Source organism: Palaemon carinicauda, chromosome 8 (genome assembly GCF_036898095.1).
Source record: "Palaemon carinicauda isolate YSFRI2023 chromosome 8, ASM3689809v2, whole genome shotgun sequence".
NCBI lineage: Eukaryota > Metazoa > Arthropoda > Malacostraca > Decapoda > Palaemonidae > Palaemon > Palaemon carinicauda.
Genome location: NC_090732.1, coordinates 35115772 through 35137463, shown reverse-complemented (window position 1 = coordinate 35137463; position 21692 = coordinate 35115772). Strand labels below are relative to the sequence as shown.

Genomic DNA, 21692 nt, shown 5'->3' with positions numbered 1-21692 from the left:
TCCAAAGTTTGCTTTAGGCTTTAAGAGTGAATTTTACATTGGTGTTGACATTCCATCTATAACTACAATATTAAAAGTGGGTGATTAGACTTCTAGAAGCCAGTGCTGTAGTGCTTATGATTAGATGTTTTATTCAAACTGATATCACAGCTTGGGGAGAGTTAATAATTATTTTAGGCCGCTTGCAATATTGAAACGTTACTGTAAACTATTGCAACCCTTATCATAACATAGTTTTGGAACTAGACTGCTAACGATTTTAGTTAGACTAGTTCAGGAAATCCTTTAAAGTAAGAAAAATTATGATAGCCTGGGCTGCAGTTGTTTAAGACTTGCCAGTAGAGAACATTTGGAGTGATTCTGGGTTCTTATAAGAACAAGTAGTTTTGAATTAACAGCCAAGACGCTTACTTAACTATCAGTCGTCCATTATGTAAATAATTTTCAATATGAAATTTATTTTAAAGGTGGATAAATCGTTGTCTTGCAGAGGATATTGATGAAGCTACATTTTGTTTATTTTTCCTTATAAATGACTTTATTTGAATTTTCCTACATTTGCCGCACATACTAAGATCTTTATTTTACAAAAGGGTCTATATGTTATAGAAATATATATTCCTATTTTCTATTGTCTAGAAATTTATTGCCAGGACGACGCGAAAAGGAAACTCTCTTTCGAGATAGATAGTATTTTGATAATTGAATTACACATTCCTAACATATACTACAAATGTAAGTTCAACAAGTGCATTGCAACAATAAATAATAAGAACAAGACAATTTTAAATATCTAGAGTGAAAGAAAGCAAGTGGGAAAGATGACAAATAAGTCTAGAAGAAAGATGGGTTTTGTAAGAGAATAAATGCAAAGGAAATCACTTTGAAAAAAAAAGAATTTTTGTGATTTTTTGACATTTGGCTACGAAAGCTTATGAATTAGGAAAAGAGCATTCTCTTATTCAGAAAGTAGGTACAGAATGTAAGGTGAAGGGTCTTGTTTACAATGTGGCTAAGTTGCGTTCATGGTGCTTATTCAAGAAATATTTGAGATCGAGTATAGCTAGCACAGCTCTGTGAATGTTGCAGTTACGAGCATTTAAACGAGGTGCAGACATAAAGTGCTGGGGCGAAATCTGAATAAATATGAAATCTCAATTAAATGCCATTTACTTTCGTCTGTATTCTTCTTCGTCTTCGCAGATGCCGTGGACGCAAATCACTCCGGGTGGAGGCGCCAAGAGTCCTAGAACCTGAAGAAGAAGAAAAAACGTTGTCTTGTTAGATTTAGAATTATTTTGATAAGAAGGATCTTTGCAGATAATTCTGTCAAAAAGAATTACACACGTTCACCTAAAATGATATTTGTAGTTTAATCGATTAAAGTCTACACACACACACACACACATATATAAAATCACACACACATATGTGGATTAATTTGTTATAATTAAGTTGCGCTGTGCTGAGTGAATGTTTATGTTACTTAACGCAGCCGCTCTTAAGACTTGAATAAAAAATAAAAAACATTCCTCACCTGGACGTATTCATGAGGTTCCGCGAAAGGTATATCGACGTCTCCATTACTCGAGATTTGAGTGGAGGCATCTTTAGTTCCTGTCCCCTGGTTATTACCGTTGGTGTCAAATCCTTCAGGGTCAAAGGGACATGTGGAAAGAAAAGAGGAGACAATAAGGACGGAAATACGAAGAAAATTAACAAATGCATAACTGGTACATATAGATATACAGTGAACCCTCGTTTATCGCGGTAGATAGGTTCCAGACGCGGGCGCGATAGGTGAAAATCCGCGAAGTAGTGACAGCATATTTACCTATTTATTTAACATGTATATTCGGACTTTTAAAACCTTCCCTTGTACGTAGTACTGTTAACAAACCACCCTTTACACCCTGTAATGTACAGAACACTTAATGCATGTACTACAGCACCCTAAACTAAAACAGGCACAAATATTAAAGGCGATTTTATATCATGTGTTTCCTAAACACCTAAAAAGCACGATAAAAAATGGCAACCAATGTTTTGTTTACGTTCATCTCTGATCATAATGAAGAAACAAACTCATTTAGTGTACACATATATGTACGTATGGTTAGTTTTTGCATCGATTATATTGATTATACAGTACTGTATGTTGATTTTTTTATTACCAATGTTTTAGTTTACGTATTTTTCTTAGGACTTCCAAATGAAATCTTTTTCTTTATGACGCCGCCTGAAACGACGGCGTGTACGCTCAGTAAACAACCACGCTCAGAACAAACAAGGCATTTAACACGCATGATGATAGTGATAAATAATGATACAGTACATACAGTATTTACAGTACAAAGCATTTACAAAATATGTTACCTTACAAATATAAATTATACAGTACTTGTACGTAGCAAAGCAGGAAAACAATTTGAGAGAGAGAGAGAGAGAGAGAGAGAGAGAGAGAGAGAGAGAGAGAGAGAGAGAGAGAGAGAGAGAGAGAGATTGTTTTACGTACGTAAATGTAAATTTTAAACAAAAAAAATATGATAGGTTACAACATGTAGACTTTTAAAACCTTCCCTTTAACTTAATGCATACAGTACGTACAGTACTAAACTATAAAACAGGTTAAAGTAAAAAATAAAGATTGTTACTGTACTCACCACGAAAGAAGTTCCAGAAAAACTTGAATGACGATGGCGATGAATTTGCTGCACAGTAGAAATGATGATGATGAAGCTGATGATGTGTTCTACTGTGCAGTCAATGATAGTATTTTACGTCTCTTCAGACGGAGGTGTCTTTTCCTGGGACACCTCTTCAACTTCTTCAATTTCTTCCGAAGGCGTACTAGCAGGAGGAACTGGCTCTTTTTTGCGAGGCTGAAAAAACATTGTGATCGGAAGTTGTTGCCGCTGCTTCTTTTTTCGATCCAAGAGCATCCTGTAGGGAGTCGTGATGTCATCGACCTTGTTGCAGAATTGCATCGCGCGAACCATATCCTCGTCCCACTCTTGCAACATTTCTTTCGCCTCCTTCATATGGTTGCAGAACTTGGCGAGCCGTTCTAATGTTAAGCCCGTTTCTTCTACATTTTCTTGGGTCTCTTCCTGGGTACCCTCACTCTCTTCCTCACTTGCCGATTTCGTCAGGTCTTCGAGATCTGCGTCAGTTAGGGGCTGGGAATGGCAGTCCAACAACTCGTCGACGTCTTCAGTCGTCATGTCGCCAAACCCGTCACCCCCAATTATGGCAGCCAACTGCACAGATTTCCGTATTGCAGAGTGTTGGATTTCCGACGGAGTAAATCCCTTGTCGTCGTAAACAATATCGGGCCACAGCTTCTTCCAGCTCGCATTTACGGTTGCAGGTTTCATCTCTTGAAGTGCCTTTTGAATATTCTGCAGGCACGTGGCTATGGTGTACTGCCGCCAGTACGCCTTCAAGTTGAAGTCTTCATCCTCGTCATCTTGGGCAGCATCCACACACGCAACGAGGTCCGCCAAGGTATTCTTCGTGTAGAGGGCCTTGAACGCCCTGATAACCCCCTGGTCCATTGGTTGAATTAATGACGTGGTGTTGGGTGGCAGGAACTCAACCTGAACGCCCTCACGCGACAGGTCAGTTGCGTGTCCACCAGCGTTATCCATAAGGAGAAGGATCTTGAATGGCAAGCCCTTCTCTAAGAGATATTCATGGACTTGCGGGATGAAACACTGGTGGAACCAGTTGGAGGTCAGCATCTTCGTAATCCATGCCTTTTGATTATGCATCCAGTACACGGGAAGGAGATTCTTATTTTTGTTTTTCAAAGCGCGAGGATTTTTCGACTTATAAATAAGCCCCGGCTTTAACAAAAATCCAGCAGCATTGCCACACATCACGAGGGTAACGCGATCCTTGAATGCCTTAAAGCCAGAGGCTTTGGCTTCCTCTTTGAACAGGAAAGTTCGCGACGGCATTCTCTTCCAAAACAAGCCGGTTTCATCCATATTAAACACTTGTTCCGGCTTGTATCCACCTTCAGCGATAATGTTCTTGAAAGTCTGGTTCACGTAAGTTTCAGCAGCGGCAGTGTCAGCGGAAGCAGACTCCCCATGCAGGGAAACGCTTTTCAGGGCGAAGCGTTTCTGAAACTTCGCGAACCATCCTTTGCTGGCGGAAAAACGTTGTTTCTGACGCTGGGAATCAGTGGAGGTCCCTGGTTGAGGATCATCTACATCATCATCTTCTTCAGCATGGTCGCCATCGTCGTCATGAGGTTCCTTTGCCGCAAAATTCTCATACAAGCTCAAAGCCTTTGTTCGGATGGTGTTCGTATCCAACGCTATGTTCTTCTTCCGACAGTCGGCAATCCACACAGCTAAAGCACCTTCCATGCGTACGATCGTTTTATTACGCGTTGTAACGACTCGCTTCGCTGATCTGCTAAAGGTGATTGCAGCAGTCTTTCTAATGTTCGCCTCGTCCTTCCTGATGTAGCGAACGGTGGATTCGTTGATGCCAAAATGGCGGCCGGCGGCCGCGTAACTTCTACCATCTTTTAACATGTCGAGAAGCGTAACCTTCTCAGCTATCGTCATCATTCTTCGGTGGCGTTTAGGCTCACTACCAGCCTTACTAGAAGCAGAACGCTTGGGAGCCATTGTAACAGAAAGTTCAACAAAAAGTTCAACTTAAAACAGTCGCACACAGCACAGATTCAACTTCACAAACTTAAGAACGTCTACTCAGCAATACGCGGAAAGAGAAAGTGAACGATCAGTCCCGCGAGAACTCTGATGCTGCGGGTTGGAGATGCGGGCAAAACACCAATCACAGGCTAGATAACAAAACTTGAGTTTTGATTCGTCATCTATCAGCGCTTGAACCAATCACAACCCGTCTTATACAGTACTATGGTGCGTTGGTTACTCATAGAAGATGTCCCGCGCACACTGAACGTACGTAGATTAAGTACAATACCGTAATAATAATAAATAATGATAATAATACTGTACAGTAATAATAATAATAATAATGATTAATAATAATAACAATAATAATTTTATTAACAACAACAACAATAATAATAATAATAACAATAATAATAAAAATTTACGTACGTACGCTATTTTACGCCTCTCTCTCTCTCTCTCTCTCTCTCTCTCTCTCTCTCTCTCTCTCTCGTACGCTTACAGTACTTATTCGAAATGTGATTTTTGCAACAAAGAATATTATTGGATGCAGTACTGTACTACGTACGTATACATACAAAAGATTCATGGAAAAGAAGCACATCCATTACAGTACACACCATTCTAATATGGTATGACTGCATCTGATTTGCGTTTCATGTTCGATTTAATTTTACTACGTACTGAATTATCGTATGATCACATTCTCTTTTCGTGTTTTATTTCTTTCTGTGCTGAATTATATATCATATGTAATGCAATGAACAATCAGTAAGAGCAGATATTACTATAATTACAGTATTAATGGAATTACAGGTAACAAAATATCGTATTTGGTTATCTTCAGATTTCGCGGTATTTTCGAATTTTCCGGAAAATCCGCGATATGTATATATATATGGGTTATGGGAAAACCCCGCGAAGTGGTGAATCCGCGATTGTCGAACCGCGAAGTAGCGAGGGTTCACTGTAGTGTTATGTTTTCAGTTAAGCGGAACACAAAAACAAGCGTTTTATAAAGACGATAATTATGCAATACTTAGTTTTGTGAAATTTTTACTTTAAAGGTCGTCTCCTCAATATCATTTCCTGATGAAAACACATTAAGACCCACTTAATAGATCAGAGAGACAACTCTTAAGATATGATTCTAGTTAAAGAGAACCTGATTAAATTAGGCCTATAGAGCATTAATGCATAAGAAAACTATGATATAATACATTGGGCTTAAAAGAAGGAATGCCACAGAGTAATGGGCCATTTATCTTTATTTTTAGTTCATATTAGCTGTCAACAATACATTCCTTACTACTATTGGGGTTATAACAGAGAATTGTTTCCATTTAAACAAAGACAATTTAGGCTTAGATAGGCAAGAAAACTTCCACATATATCCAAACTTTGAATAGCAAGGAATAAATGTTGCAGGATGATTGAGTAACTTAGATATCTCGTTTAATCTACTAGAAAACTCGCTAGATGTTTGAAATCTTAATGCTTGTTTAATGATATTCTTTGTACTACAATAAGACTTTAAGAAATCCGATTTTAAATAACATGTTGTGCAAGAACTAAGGTGGCATATTTTATTTAAAGAGCTCGCACTAGAATTCTAGAGTCAATTTCTTTTAAAGTAACAGTAATTTTGATTAAACTGATAATGTCAACAAGTATTACTCGTGCATTTTACAATGATTCTCCTTCTGGAGGTTACCAGATGTATAAATTTTAGTTGTATAATGAAGGAGTGTCCATATTTGAAAATCTATCTAAGATTATGTAATACTTGAAGCTGGATAAAAATTCAAAACTTATCATGCAAAATATATCAATTTTAATTATGACTATTGCTAAACGAATATACCATCTTTAGAGATTATATAAACCTGTAGGGACAGATTCAATGTTAAGACAGGCATTAAAATAACCTTAACGATGGATTTAAGACATTTATTTCAGCTTACAATTTTAAGCATTAATAATTCAAACAATGAATACCCAAAATTACCCCAGGAAGGACATGTAGACTAACCTTAATTTATACCATACTGTGTTTACTTTCCAAGCGTAAATAATCCAAGTCCTATGAAACAGGACATGAATATTAAATAATCAATCTTATCCTTACCTTTGAATGATTTTGGCAAAAAATTTACATTTCCCTTCTGGCCATCGTCGTTGTATTCGAACTTGAAGAGTTTCCCTGAGGCAGAAACAGCTGTGCCCGACAATCTACTTGGCGAGGATATCAGCCTGTGAGAGCCATCGTCTTTAGGGGCAAAGTCAGCCGGAATCGGGAACCCACGGAACTCTAAAGCATCCAGGCCTGTTCAAGTTAAAGTTAAGCAAACTGTAAAAAGTTTTGTGCAGACAAAAACAGGAAATCTGTCAGTAAACAAAAGAATCACTAGATCCGTAGTCAGAAAAAACAAGTTTGGGGTTTCAAATTTAAATTTCTTGTTAAGTAGATATACATCATTCACAGTTTGTAGCCTCAGCTGTAATAGGGTATCCTAAAATAAATCCCATTGGAGCCCCTGGGCTTATAGCATTCTGCATTTCCAACCAGGGTTGTAGCTTACCAAGTAATAATAATAATAATAATAATAATAATAATAATAATAATAATAATAATAATAATAATAATGGTTTCCTTCCTCCTTTAACCTCATCCTTCTTTTCTTTTTCCTTTTCTTGGCCTCAATGGGTCTATGCTATAAAAATCCAATAACATTTGAAGACATTTTCCTTTAAAGATAGCTGTATTTTTACCCAATTGATATTCTATAATATACATCAAACCTATTTCAAAAATACTCTTTCAGCGAGAACAGACTTGCGTTATCTGTAGACATTATAGACAATTTTTTTATCATTTTTCTCGTTCACACACACACTCTCTCTCTCTCTCTCTCTCTCTCTCTCTCTCTCTCTCTCTCTCTCTCTCTCTCTCGATTTACAAATGTTCCTGCTTTCATACGAAAATAATTTGTTAGCTTTTACAAAGGCATACCATCGTTTCATGCATGTAGGCTCAGTATGAATGGTAATATCATGACATTATATTATGCATATAATCTTTAGTTATTTTCTTAGGCAATAAATTACGTACTTCTTGCCTTTCATTTAATCACGAGATTAATAAAAGAAAAGAATAATTTAGTTTAACATTTTTTCTTTGTAATCTTTAGTGAAATGTGGAAGAAACTCCAACACTTTAATCTTTTAACTTTGGGACTTGAAAATACATTTTACTTACTTCACAATAGTTATCAGAAAGTGGTATGGTTTTCCTACCTAAGTGAGTCGAGCCATTAGAAGCAGCGTTGTCTTTTGATGGCGGTGTAGATGTTGGGGGTGTTGGAGAGCCTCCGATGATGTTAGAAGGTTTGCGATGTCGAACCAGATAGACGGACACTTCCTCCTCCGTCGCCTGTGCCAAGAAAGGACTTGGGTGTCAGTCTTTGCTTCCTACGCATTTTATAAGTCCTATAATTTTTCTTCTTACATTTTTACCTTTATCATCATTACCATCATTAGTATCTTAATGTTATGAATAAACTAATTATCACATTATTATCATTGTTAAACAAAGATTATTGTTGAACATAATAAAAACTATTTTATTTTGAGGAATGGAACTTTTATTCTGCATCAGAATTCAACTTGTTTTGTATTAACAGATGATGTTTTCCAAAAACTCTTATCAATACATTTGAAATGCATTAAGTGGCCGACAAAAATTACGGTTGACTAAATTTATTAGCATTTTTTTCTCTAGAATTTCTGAAATATACCCATTGATTGGGTGAATAATGAAACTGTACCTTAACAACTTAAGGTAACATAGTTCTATTCAGTGAATCATGGCAGGAATTACGAAAGATGATAGAAGATTTGAATAGAGAAAGAAGAAAAGTAGCACTGAAAATGATTATGAGTAAAACTAAGAAAATTTTCAATGGAAATAAAGAGAGGCTACAAATAAAAGTTATGAACAATCCTCTAGAGACTTTTAATGAATATACATACTTAGGACAGACAGTAAATGTATCCTTAGGACATGAGACCGAAATTAAAAGAAGGGTAAGCATAGGATGGAGAGTATTTGGTAAACAAAATGAGATTATGAAACGTAGAATGTCACTTTCTCTAAAAATAAAAGTATTCAATGAGATGGTCCACCAATATTAACTTATGCATGAGACACTTAGACCCTTACTAAAGCCTTAGAGCATAAGCTAGTTACAACTCAAAGAGCTATCGAAAGAACAATGATGGCGACAAAAAAAGAAAAAAAAAGAAGAAAAAAAAAGCAACATACTGTAGATATAATAGCAAACTAAAGTAGAGGATATTCTAACAACATGTAAGGAAAAGAAATGGACATGGGAAGGACATAATGAGAGTGACAGTCAATAGATGGACATTAAGAATAACAGAATGGGTCCCCAGAGATTGTAAATGAAGCAGGGGGGAGGAAGAGACGACGATAGATTGACGAGTTAAGAAAGTTTGTGGGTATGGACTTACACAGAAAGACCATAAACAGACGCAATTGGAATGGCATGTCTGAGACCTTTGTTCTGCAATGGACTAGTAACAGCTGATAATACACACACACACACACACACACACACACACACATATATATATATATATATATATATATATATATATATATATATATATATATATGTGTGTGTGTGTGTGTGTGTGTGTGTGTGTGTCTGTCTGTCTGTGTGTGCATGTGTGTAATTTTCAACGTGGTTTAAGCACAGTTCTATGATTACATGTCTAGATATTTTGCAAGTTTAGAAAACTTACATATAACCTATATGTTTATGACTAACACACCGCTTCATGAATGCAAAGATATACTGGAAGCTTTTTGGTCTTTATTTCAATCTTAAGAGTAAGTATCTATAGCAAAATACTTCATCGCCTCGTTATTTCAAGTTGTATACAGTAATTCTAGATTTGACGTTAAATTGAAATTAATACAAGCACAGCGTGTCAAGAGGTCTTATTTTGAAGATGCACTGAGGAGAATACCATCATACTGGCGTTCATTAGCAAATTTCAGGAAGAACTGCATTACAAACATTCGTGTTTCGAATCTTCCTTATCTGTGTAATCTTCTATTCATTTACCAAGGCATTTCCCCCAAGTTTTTGGCAGTAGCCGACATTAAGAATGGAACAAAAGAGGACTTTTCCTCTCTTCGCTCCTCCTAGACGAGGAATTCACCCGAGTTTGATTGATACTGCTAGGGTGCCACAACCCACCCTCCCCCTTTATCCACCACAAATGAAGTTTCATATGCTGAATCCCCTACTGCTGCTACCTCAGCGGTCACCAAGGCGACAGGAGGAAACAGCAAGGCCTACCGGAACTGTAACCTTAACTATGGTAAATTTAGAATATCACCTTAAGTGGTAGCCCTGGATTAAAGGACTTCTGAGAATGCGAGCCAGGAGCAAGAGCTATCGAGGACGACTTTGGAAAATCCTTCTGCTCCTCCTCTTCCTGATGGCTCACTCCTTTCTCGTAGGGGAGGACCAGCACCTGCAATGTAAAGCTTCAGTAGTTTGGTCGATGTTTACAGAAAGTCACAGGTCAAGGACATACCTGTGCTTGTTTGCGCTATTTTTAGGCAAACTGTCGAAAGGTTTTGGAACCCGCAGGTGATTTGATGATAAAACAACATACTGAAACCATAAGTCCCCTTTACCTTTTATAAAGTATCAGTAAACTGGTAGGCTCAATAAAAAAAGGTGCTTAATTAGATAAAAACAATCAAGTTATCCCCACTCAATAAGTTAGCTGACCTCTTACCTCGAATTCTTTATTATCAATAGTAGTTGTGGCCATGATTGTCGATGGGGCGTCATTCTTTGTCTTGAGGTTTGCTGAAAGAAAAATTTATTTTTTAAGATAACTTTTCATAAAACTTACCCTTTTTTCTAGAAAGGAATTATTTCGGGAATGAGTAATTATTACTCTATATTGTATTATTGAAGCCCTTTACGTCAATAAGCAAAGGAGGATGAGATGATGATGATGATGATTGTATTATTACTGAACTGGAAAAAGCGACTAATGTACTTGAAATGGATTAGCTATCTCTTTTATACAAATGATTTTTTGAAGAACGATTGTATCAGATTATTAGCCCAGAACATTCTAAACTATAATCAGAATAATCTTCCACTAACTCAATGACTTTTCGGTCTTATTTTGACCAACCGTCATTTTGTCTAGTACTATCTAAATTTAATTTACATTCTTCTTTTCTTTATTAATTTCCTTTAGTTCTTTTAAATAAGATATGTAAAATTCTTCTTATTTCTCATGCTCTTGCCTACTCTTTTTTAACACTTACAGATAAATGTTCATAAGGATATATCGGATTAAGTACCCGGCAACTTTGAATCTGTATATCCCAAACATAGTACAGTATCTTGAATATAATAGTACATTATTTTGATCAGATATTACTTTTAAACGTGGCTTACAGAATGACGTTGATAGATAACTGCATAGACACTATTCCATAAATATTAATAATGAACAGGGAAGATCATTTGAAAGCCAGATTTTCTACTCTTAATTCGAGATGTGGTCTGCAGAAGTCAATTATAAATAACATTAACGATAAAAAAAAGAACTTTATGAATAAATGAAAAGAAGTAGCCCATTTCAGTATGTTTTCCTATAAGTGTTACTTCACGGAAGAAGTGAAGTCAGATGACTCATGTTTTCACTGCCCAGAGATTGGTACAGCGGCCGCGGAGGGAACTTATTCATCATGTCCTATTTTAGTTGGTTTTCCCAATTTTGTCCTTTTCTTTCATATTCAAACTTAATAGAACTTAACGTATAAACATGGTTAGGAATTAATATCTAACACAATTATCATTCTAGTGGAAGTAACAATGGAACAACAGCACTGTAATAAAAAAATTAAAAAATAATGTTATTCTGATTTTCTTTGGCTATCATATTGTTAATACGATGTTAATGGATAGAACAAATTTGCCAATAAGTATTCGAGAATGACAATCCATTAAGATTAAGTATTGCCTTTAGGTCTTCCAAAAAGTTTATGACAGTGTCTTTATATCTGTAATACAAAATGTACTGATTTTTACACTGACAACACCAACCTGTTGTTTGTGATGTATGTGGTGGTCCAGCGTCATTGGATAATTGCACTGGACCTAATGAAGAAGTATAGGGATTTTCACCTCCCTCTGATACTGTAAAAGGCTCCACTGTTCTCAAGGGAATAGCTGTATTCAACAAATTGCTCTGAAAAAAAAGAATATTATGAAAGTTATTTCTGTACTTGCCTTTAAGGATTAAAAGCCACTCATGAATGGCAGAGGCACTGTACAATGTCATTGCCCTAGCTAGTAGGACAATGGCCTAGAGACTGGCCCTATACATATATAATCAGAGCCTAAGCTAGGACCAAGGAGGGTCAGGCAATGGCCGCTGATGACTTGGGAGGTAGACCCATAGGCTCCCCAAAATCTCTCATCCTTAGCTCATAAGGATGGTGAGGTTGCAGGCACTGCAATAAAATATCGAGCTTAGACGGGACTCTGACTCCAGTCTGGCAGAACACCAGGTAGGGACGATTCCAATAGGCCAAAATAACTCTTAGGATATGGATAAGATTTATGAATAACATACCCCGAATGGAAAAAAAAGTTCCCTAAAATACATAAACCGTTGAAGGGAAAAAAATGAGAATTTTGTAAAATAAAAGAAATAAAAAACGGTTTTCATTTATTACTGTCCATTTTGGGTGCTCACCAATCTTAGGCCTAGTTGAAGAAGCCATTACTCTGCAGCCAGCGGCAATACACAAACTTAGGATACCGTCTGTCAGCTGCTCATAAATTTCAAGAAAACCCTTTCTATATGTAAATATCCTATTTCCCATATGTTCATTATTATATCTAAGTCTTATATTGCTAATTATGATACAAAATATATGTAATAACGATTAAGAAAATTAAAGCAATGAATTTTTGCAAAATACGGACTTTCGAACCCTTGAATGAGGGTACCTCTCGGGCACACTATTCTATCTTATTTCTCTTCCTTTTTTTTTTATAGTTATGATGATGGTGATGATTGTTTTATATTATTTGACTTTGGTTGGTCATTACTTCCTTGTAGTTTATTTATTTCCTTTCCTCAATGGGCTATTTTGTCCTGTTGGAGCCATTGGGCTTATTGTATCCTGCTCTTCCAACTATAGTTGTAGCTTAGCTAGTAATCCTTATACTCTACAGATCTTGATAATAATAATAATAATAATAATAAAATCGTGCAAATTTTCTTTCCGTTTTCTATACTTACTCGTACGGCTGGGCTGACTGCCTGCCTCTCTCTAACGCACACACACACACACACACACACACATACATACATTCCTCGTACCTTATCTCCGGGCAGGGTCTCTTAAGAGTCTAGCAATCTTACCCCAAGTGCTCTCTCTCTCTCTCTCTCTCTCTCTCTCTCTCTCTCTCTCTCTCTCTCTCTCTCTCTCTCTCTCTCAAAGCAAAAGATCATATAAAATGTGTAATCACAACTTATGCAAGCATGACTCCTATCAAATATATAAACACACTCCTACCCATTAGAATTACTCGTTCGCATGATCATACAAACGCACACAAATATCATAATATATGATTTTGTGTGTGTATGTGTGTGTGCAAACAAATGAATCTGAATGTATATTATACAAAATAAAAATTGGGCTACAGTAAAGCATGAAATATAACATGATCCCTTATTTTGTGAATCTTATTACCCAGTGTATATATATATATATATATATATATATATATATATATATATATATATATATATATGTGCATATATATATATATGTATATATATATATATATATATATATATATATATATATATATATATATATATATGTGTGTGTGTGTGTGTGTGTGATATTATAGCATACTTCTATACTAAAACGAATTATGGTTGTTAAAATACTGTTTGAAAATTAGACGGCCTTTGAACGAAATAAGAGATTCATCCATCATTAACTTTCGGGAGTGGTTGTAAGAACTGGCTAAAACGATTTCGTATAATTGTCATAATGTTTAGAATTTTCCATAACCTATCGTTACCGTATGCCTGCCTTTCAGCATTATCAACAGAATACAGAAACCAATATACATCCGAATATCTAACACAGTTCAAACATTTTGGAAACAACAGTGTGTATAGGTGAATCTAGTATTTCTGTGAACATAGCAGGCTTCCATCCTTTCACTGTAATTGTAGACGGGTCCCTTCGATTATCCTCTGCTTAAAGTAACGGTATGGCTCATAAACCATAGCGTTCACCATATCTTCATTCATAAAGTTAAAAAAAAAAGTGTTGGAATAAAACCTTTTCCATCAGTCCAGCCGTCCGAAAGAGAAAGAGGTACCTCATGGTTCCCTTGAGAACACGTCCTTCTCGTAACAATGGAGCTTCGAGAGTCACGTGACCCCGCTGGCTTTGCCTGCCATGTATTCCCCCTCTGAAACCTATTCTCTTAAGTTTATGTTCATACACATCATTTTGTCGTGATACATCATGACCATCTCTGGCGCTATTAAGTTCTGAAAAATAATCCTCATCTTGATCATCATCAGGAAAGGGTTCGTCTATATTTCTTCGATGGAGAATATCTTGATCATTTGTTAGCTCTTGCTCATCATCACTGCGTCTATCAGATTCTTTATTAGCATATTCATTATTCACACCACCATATTCTTCAACTAAAATATCCCTGATTTGAGCAATATCAGGCCCCGCTGTAACGTCGCTCTTGGCTTCTTATTTTGCACTCAACCCTGCAGACGATGGGCTGGGGAACACGGCTGTGCTCGCATCTATCACTGGCTAAATCAAATCTATAACTGATGATGGTCAGCTCACGAAACTCTTTCCGACTTGATTTTTAAGTTTGCCAATTGGTATATCTGATCACGTTGTTGCCATATATATATATATATATAAAAAAAAACGCGATTTTTGCACTGTGGTTCATGTGTTAATGCTCATACGTAAATCTATGTAATCTACAAATCATGTATACATAAATGCATGCATGTTCAGCATTAAGGGTTAAGGGATGTCTTCACTTGTTGCAGTTTTAAGCTATAATTAGAGCTGTGGTCTGAAAAGATGTAGTTGCACTCATGAACATTAGACAACCTACCTGATCATTTGTTTGTGTCTGAAGTTCTGTTGTTGAATCTTGTTGACTCCATCCATCAGAAAATACCCATGGTGATTGACTGATGGCAGGCTCAATATCTTTTTCTGCAGATTCTGCAAACACTGATGCAGAACTTTTGAAAGGAGTTGAAGGCCAACCAGATGTAGGAGTTTCATGTGTTGTAAACAATTGTGTAATTAAAGGCTGTGATGTAATGGAGACAGGGGCAGGAGTAAATATGTGTGTATTTGGCTCATTAGCTGTAGAAGCTGTGCTTAGTATGGTTTCATGTTGAGTAGGTTTATTCACAAATGGCACTGACTCGCTCAAAAACGGTTGTTGGTTGTCCTCAGGTGCAATGTTGAAATTGGAATTGAATGAAGACACAGATGCTGGAGTTATGTTACTTGGTACCTGTGAAAATTATAAAGTAAGTATTAAATTGAAAATTAGCGTTGGTTATAAATGTCATATACCCTGTACATCCTCAATATGGTGGTCTTGTTATACCAATCTCGGTAACTTACCGTTGTTATGATCTTGTCTCCAAAAGGATTTTCTTTCCCAAATATATGATTAAAGAAATCATTACTGTTGCTGAATGGAATAAAACCATCATTGTTATCTGTTGATAACTCTTGAAAAGCTTTTACATCATAACTTTGCTGATTTTGATGCTCGGCTTGAAGATTTTTGTCATCCTGGGACCCATTTATTATTGGTGCAGATCCTTTCTGTTGATCTGTCAGTAGTGATTCTTGATGGGTTTGCACTTGGATTGGAAGCTCTGTTGGTTGAGTCCTGTATTCTGGCTGAGTAGTTAAAACATTCCAGTGTGGCGTTACTTTAGCTTCGGTGTGATATTGTTTAGATGTTGTATGATACTGAGGTCTAGGGGATAGGCTTAACAGTAATTGCTGGTGTATTGGTGCCAGTGTACTTTGTAAATCATGCAAAGGTTTTGGAGTGGTTAGTGGTTGATACTGGACTGATGGTGTTATTTGTTGTTGATAAGATACCTGTGGTGTTGATGTTGTCTGAAAGTGAGATAACGGTACTTGGTAGGCTTGCAAATCTAATTGGGGTGATTCTTGCTGCTGATGTGAGATATGTGATATTCCTGTTGGAGTAGTTGGTAGACTTGTTAAATGTTCAATCTCAAAAGGAGAAGGGGCTCCAGTTATAAAGATGAAGGTGGGTTCAGTTGTTGATACTGTATAGGTGTTTTGAGATGTAATTGGGTGTATGATACCTAAATTAGGTGTCTTTGTTGGCTGTGGATGACTTAATATCTGGTCTGTCAGATGGGATGCAGAAAAAGTTTGAATCTCTCTCTGTTTTTCTTTTGATCCTTTATGACTAGTGATCTCAGATAAGTTCCCAGTGAGGAAAAAGCTATTGTCGGGACCAAATGAAATCTGTGAGGCACCAAAGGACTTTAAAAACTGGTCATCTATATTGATATTTGATGTGATATCGTTGACATTCTGAAGGCTAACAAATCCATCTACAGAGTTTTCCTTTGGTTGGCTTTTGTAAATAACTGAGTTCTCACTATTTCCAGGAGATTTTTCAAGATCTTGAATTTCAGGTGTTTCTTGACTATTGGATGAGAATCTGATGCTGGGGACTTGTGCAAGGAAGGGGCGATTTTGATTACTAGAATGAACTAATAAAGAGGAGTGGGTATTTGGAATAAGAGCTGATGGTGAGTTGGATATATGGTGTGGAGACGAGTACAAGTGATTAGGTTTCAATATGGAATTGGTAGATGGAGAAAGCGTGAATGGCGTAACAGTGAAAAGACTAGGCTCTCTTGCTCTTGGAATATCTTTTGGTTTGTTGCCTGCATTAGTTGGTTGATATCTGTTACTAACATTGTTTTGATTTGTGATATTCTTAAAGGGGCTATTTTCATATGTCAGCGTGTTAGTATTCTGGAAATGCTGACTACTTGTGGTATCTCCTATAGTTGGGAATCTTATGCTAACAGGTGAAGAGGAAATTGGCTGAAAAATGTGTTGTTGTAGAGATGGATTTGGGACACGACCCCTTGTGCCTTTAGGACGGAATCTTGGAGCAGCGGATGATACAAAGCGAACTTGCTGATAGCCCTGAACTGGGCGTCGACCCTGCAGCGTGCCTTTTTCACGACTTTTATGAGATCCCCTTGGATTTCCACGCGTATGACTCCCTACAAAAGGCGAGAATAACTTCGTTAATATGCTTCGGCTCTCTGCTACATTTTTTTCTGGATAAGCAGCCTCTTCTTTATCAACCCCAGATGGCATGGATGAGGTAAAACTTGGCATCTCAACAGCTTCTCTAGAACGCCATCGCCTTTCATTAATGACTGCATCCTCTGCTGACATGTCTGGAGGACTCATTGGTAAACTTGAACTTGTTGAGAAGAAAAACACCCCCAGCACTATACATAACTGAGCTGCCACCTGCAAAATAAAAGTGGAATTAGATGTGGTAGTCTAAGACTGAGAATTATTTTGGAATATTGTTATCATAACCAATAAGAGACGAATTTTCTTATACAAGTTTTTGTTAATATTTTCATAAGGGCCTTTAAATGAATCAACACTAGCTGTCTTATTTTGTTTCGATTTGTATTGACATTTTTAGTGGTTTCATAGCTTCAGTTCTATAAATATCCATTACTTTTATAGTATATATCATGACCTTTACTTGATAGTATCAATTGTACATAATTTTTTTTTATGAATGAATAAATGCAGATAAATTCCTTGCTACTTCCTGTCATACATCATATTTTTTTTATATAGAATATTTGGATTTCAATAGTATAGAAAAATTAAGATGTTAGTGAAGTGCACATAATGAAAGAACTTATGGTGAAAACGTCGTGGTAAGCTGGGACTTTAAATATATAGAGGCAAAATTTGAATATTTATATTAAGAACCCCTTATTCGTATGTGACATAGAGTCAGTCACCGTCAACACGGAACTTTGTTTATCCTTTATACTTTTCTTCATTGTTATTTTATTAGATCTATATGTTCATGTTATGAAAATTTCCCTTCAGTATAATATTTTCAAACTTCTTAGTTTATATTCCATATAATTTCCAAGAGTAATCACGATTATTCATTCATATGGGTTTTTATTGTACAGAAGTATTTGGTGGTCTTTTGAAATATATCTTAGATCTCTACAGAACACTGTTTTGTAAAGATGAAGGTTATAACATCGTATTGAAAATTAAGAAAGTATATCCGATTTCTTTTCAACAATATTTATTGAACTCGGTCATAATGTATTTTTCAGGACTGTGTAGCATCAAATGCTCTCTCTCTCTCTCTCTCTCTCTCTCTCTCTCTCTCTCTCTCTCTCTCTCTCTCTCTCTCTCTCTCTCTCTCTCCTGGCGGTGGAGATAGAAAGTAATTTTTTTTCACATATGTTATAATCTTTGCTGTGTTGTTCTGCTTTCATAGCCTACTGCTGTTGCCTGTCATCAACCTAGCATCAGAAATTAATTAGTGTACTTGTATTGATAGAAATAAACATTGTTAATTATCGTTGGTAGATAATAACGAAATATTGTTTTTTTTTTTGTGTTTTAGAATTGCCGAGGACTATACAGGTAGTCACAGAAAATAAGAGTTTTAAATTCTAAAGGTAATATCTTTTTTTAATAGGTTAAATATCCTGGATTATTCTTTCTGAAATAGTGAAATGCCCAAGCAGGAGGGACACAATAAGCCAAACACCAAACCATTAGAACTTTTTTTTTTTTCTTTTTTTTTTCTTTTTTTTTTTTTTAGAATATTGTGCAATCTTCAATAATTAGCCTTTTATGCGTTAAGTTTTGAAAACACCCCATTAGTAATCGTCTTCAAACATGGGTAACCTCATATATAGAATGAAACAACATCTGCTTTGTCTCTTGTTCTTTGCGCAATAGCAAATACAATTACCAGAGCCTCAGCCACGATGCTTGGCAATGAACGGGACCTTTTTTTAGAACATCCCCTATCGGTTTATTTATCTTTCTTAAAACTTGCTAGAGTAAACAGTTGAATTCACTTCAGAATAGGAAATATAAGAGAAGTTTGAGATTTCATAACTGGTTTGTCACTATTGGTATAGCGCTACGTTAAGCACATCTGGATATTATTTACTTCATTGTTAGCATTTTGTTCTGATATTATTTGTGTTTTACATATGTATCTATCTATCTATCTATCTATCTATCTATCTATATATATATATATATATATATATATATATTTATTTATATATATACATATATATATATATATATATGTGTGTGTGTGTGTGTGTGTGTGTGTCACTGCATAATATGTTTGAGTGTTCAAGATCCCATTGTTCTAAATTTTCAATTCTATGAGCATGATTTGGATCAAAGAGGGATCTTTTTGAGGCATTTTTAATCTTTCCATTACCACAAGAAATGTCAATAATGTGATGATACTTATAGCATATTAGTGTGAAGTTCCCATCTGTGTTGGGAGAGAGAGGCATACTTCACCAAAGACTTCTCTTAGGCATGAAGATTTCAAATACCGCAATTTATCGATAACTCCAATGGAAGAGTAGAATAGGTGATCAAAATATTGGAAAATTTTACCGTCATCTTGTGAATTCTAGAAATATTCTTATCAAACGAGACACAGATTGAAAATATTGACGAGAGCAAAGACTTACAAATGAGAGGGAACAGAAAGTTACACCTGTAAAATGAGATCAGAGCGTGGAACTTCAAAATTATCACAAATATATACTTTTATCTTTCAAATCTACTTTCACCATGTATGGGAGAGAGGTCTAGGTATAGCTAGAATGTGGTCTGGGAGAAAAGTTACGTAAAACAAATGCACAAATCTCGTTGAAAAAAATTATAAATGTTTGATTTCGGTGTCGAAAACTCTTCTATTTAACCTATCGGAGCGTCTTTTTAGAAATGTCATCTCGTACTTAGGAAATAGTATTTCTTACATGGATGGAATTCCAGGTATTTAGTTTATTTCATCAGCATGTGCCTTTCAGTCTGTTCTGTTGAGCTGGTTATAACGCCAGATGGATAAAACTAATCAATCAGCTAATATCTTGATCAACAGGAGAGTCTCTCCTCTCAATCGACCTCGTATCTCCAACCAGACTATTAACACAAATTCCATATTTGCTCTGTGAAGATCAGCAATCCAATGGTCTTTCTGTTCGGTGATATCTTACCTCCCTCTTCACAAAAGTCGAGGAAGTCTTTCTCTGCTTCCATGTTCTCTTATTTTAATATTTTTATATTTTAATATTTTATTTAAATATTTCTAATATTCTTCATTAAATTTTCCTGTTTATTCCTTGGAGTTTAAATAGGCAAAGTTGTCCAAACGAATGATAAATATAAAAGAAGAAAATATGGGAATCCTTCTTATTTCTTTCAGTATTACAAATATAGAGCCAGAGGTCTGACTGTTTTACCGCTAGAAATAATAGCCAAATTAACTAATAGATAAATCCATGAATGAATAAATAACTTCTAGAACCGCTTTCGTATGATAGTGGACAAACACACTTGGATAAATTATGTATTATTGAATTCTATCTTTCGTATTCCTGATCTCAAACAACTGATAAGTTATTCTAAAGGATGCCTTTAAGAAGCAACAGTTTTATATTACAACAAACAGAATAGGAGATGAAACCGTGATTCATTTGTTTAGTATAGTAGCATTAAAGAAAGTAATATTGCGCATCTATTTTAGAGCCTGCAAGGTAAATGTCAAGTTGCAAAAAACTTGGATTAAACATTTGTACGTAATTGAAGAGAAGTAGAGAGTAGAGTTTTCATTAGGTTTGGGTGTAACAATGTTTCTAATAGGAATGTTGATGAAATGCTCAACAGGTAGGAAGTATAAGTTAAATACTATATGTAGAAATAACTTTAACAGTTTGTTTAGCGCAAACATAAGTGAAGAAGCAAAAGGATTATGAAGGTAATAAAGAAGAGACTTAGGTTTATTTAATTATCATTTACCAGATATGGAATGTATAAGAATTAAAGCAAGTTCAAGATGAGCTTATCGGTATCAGTATAGCTCTGATTTTGTGAATGTCGACTTGGCGCTGAATTATCTGTGTGTAATTTACATTTTGGTTCTATCTGAACTTCCTCGTTATTCTAAACATTTTATTCGGAAGTGTTTTTATGCCTAGTCATTAATTTCCAATTTTTCAGGAATATAATTTTCTTTAGTAGTCGATTAATTTTTAAACGACATTTATAGCCGATACATTTCATGCAAATTTCATATTATGCATGCATAACTGGAAGTCATGTCATCACTTTCATAAAATTCAAGGTATTGGAATGTTAACTAATATAAAAGAGAACAAGATAACAGGATAAGATGAACCGTAGGTTAGAAAGGTTTTAAAAAACGAGGAAATCTCAGTATGATTTTCATTTGACAATTGGATGTTAAATAGTAAGTGAGATTTGATTAAAAAAAAAAAAGGACCAATATCATATTTAACGCTTATTCCCAAATAGAAAGAAACAGCATATAAAGCATATTCGTGCAATGATGGATTATGCACATATGCTAATTAGTACACTTTATCATAATTGCTTGGTACAAAACTGACGGCTTCATTTAGCAATAGATTATTTTTCTAATAATATATCATATTTTTGAAATGTGGTTAAAAATGTTGGTAGATCTTACATAGTTGAAACAGGGGAATGATTCTTCCAAGTAGTTTGGC

General features: G+C 35.6%; 1 protein-coding gene across 1 annotated transcript in view; it reads right to left on the bottom strand.

The window, feature by feature from the left end:
• Positions 1-528: 528 nt before the first annotated feature.
• LOC137644858 (mucin-12-like) overlaps positions 529-21692 on the bottom strand; it is a 77536-nt gene continuing 56372 nt past the window's right edge. The window contains exons 2-10 of the mRNA XM_068377747.1: positions 15460-17382; positions 14933-15346; positions 11846-11990; positions 10515-10588; positions 10107-10244; positions 7974-8109; positions 6805-7002; positions 1538-1650; positions 529-1253 (exon numbers count right to left, since the gene is read on the bottom strand). Of these exons, the coding sequence (XP_068233848.1) occupies positions 1170-1253; positions 1538-1650; positions 6805-7002; positions 7974-8109; positions 10107-10244; positions 10515-10588; positions 11846-11990; positions 14933-15346; positions 15460-17382 (3225 nt within the window). The 3' untranslated portion in view covers positions 529-1169. The remainder of the gene's footprint in view (positions 1254-1537; positions 1651-6804; positions 7003-7973; positions 8110-10106; positions 10245-10514; positions 10589-11845; positions 11991-14932; positions 15347-15459; positions 17383-21692) is intronic.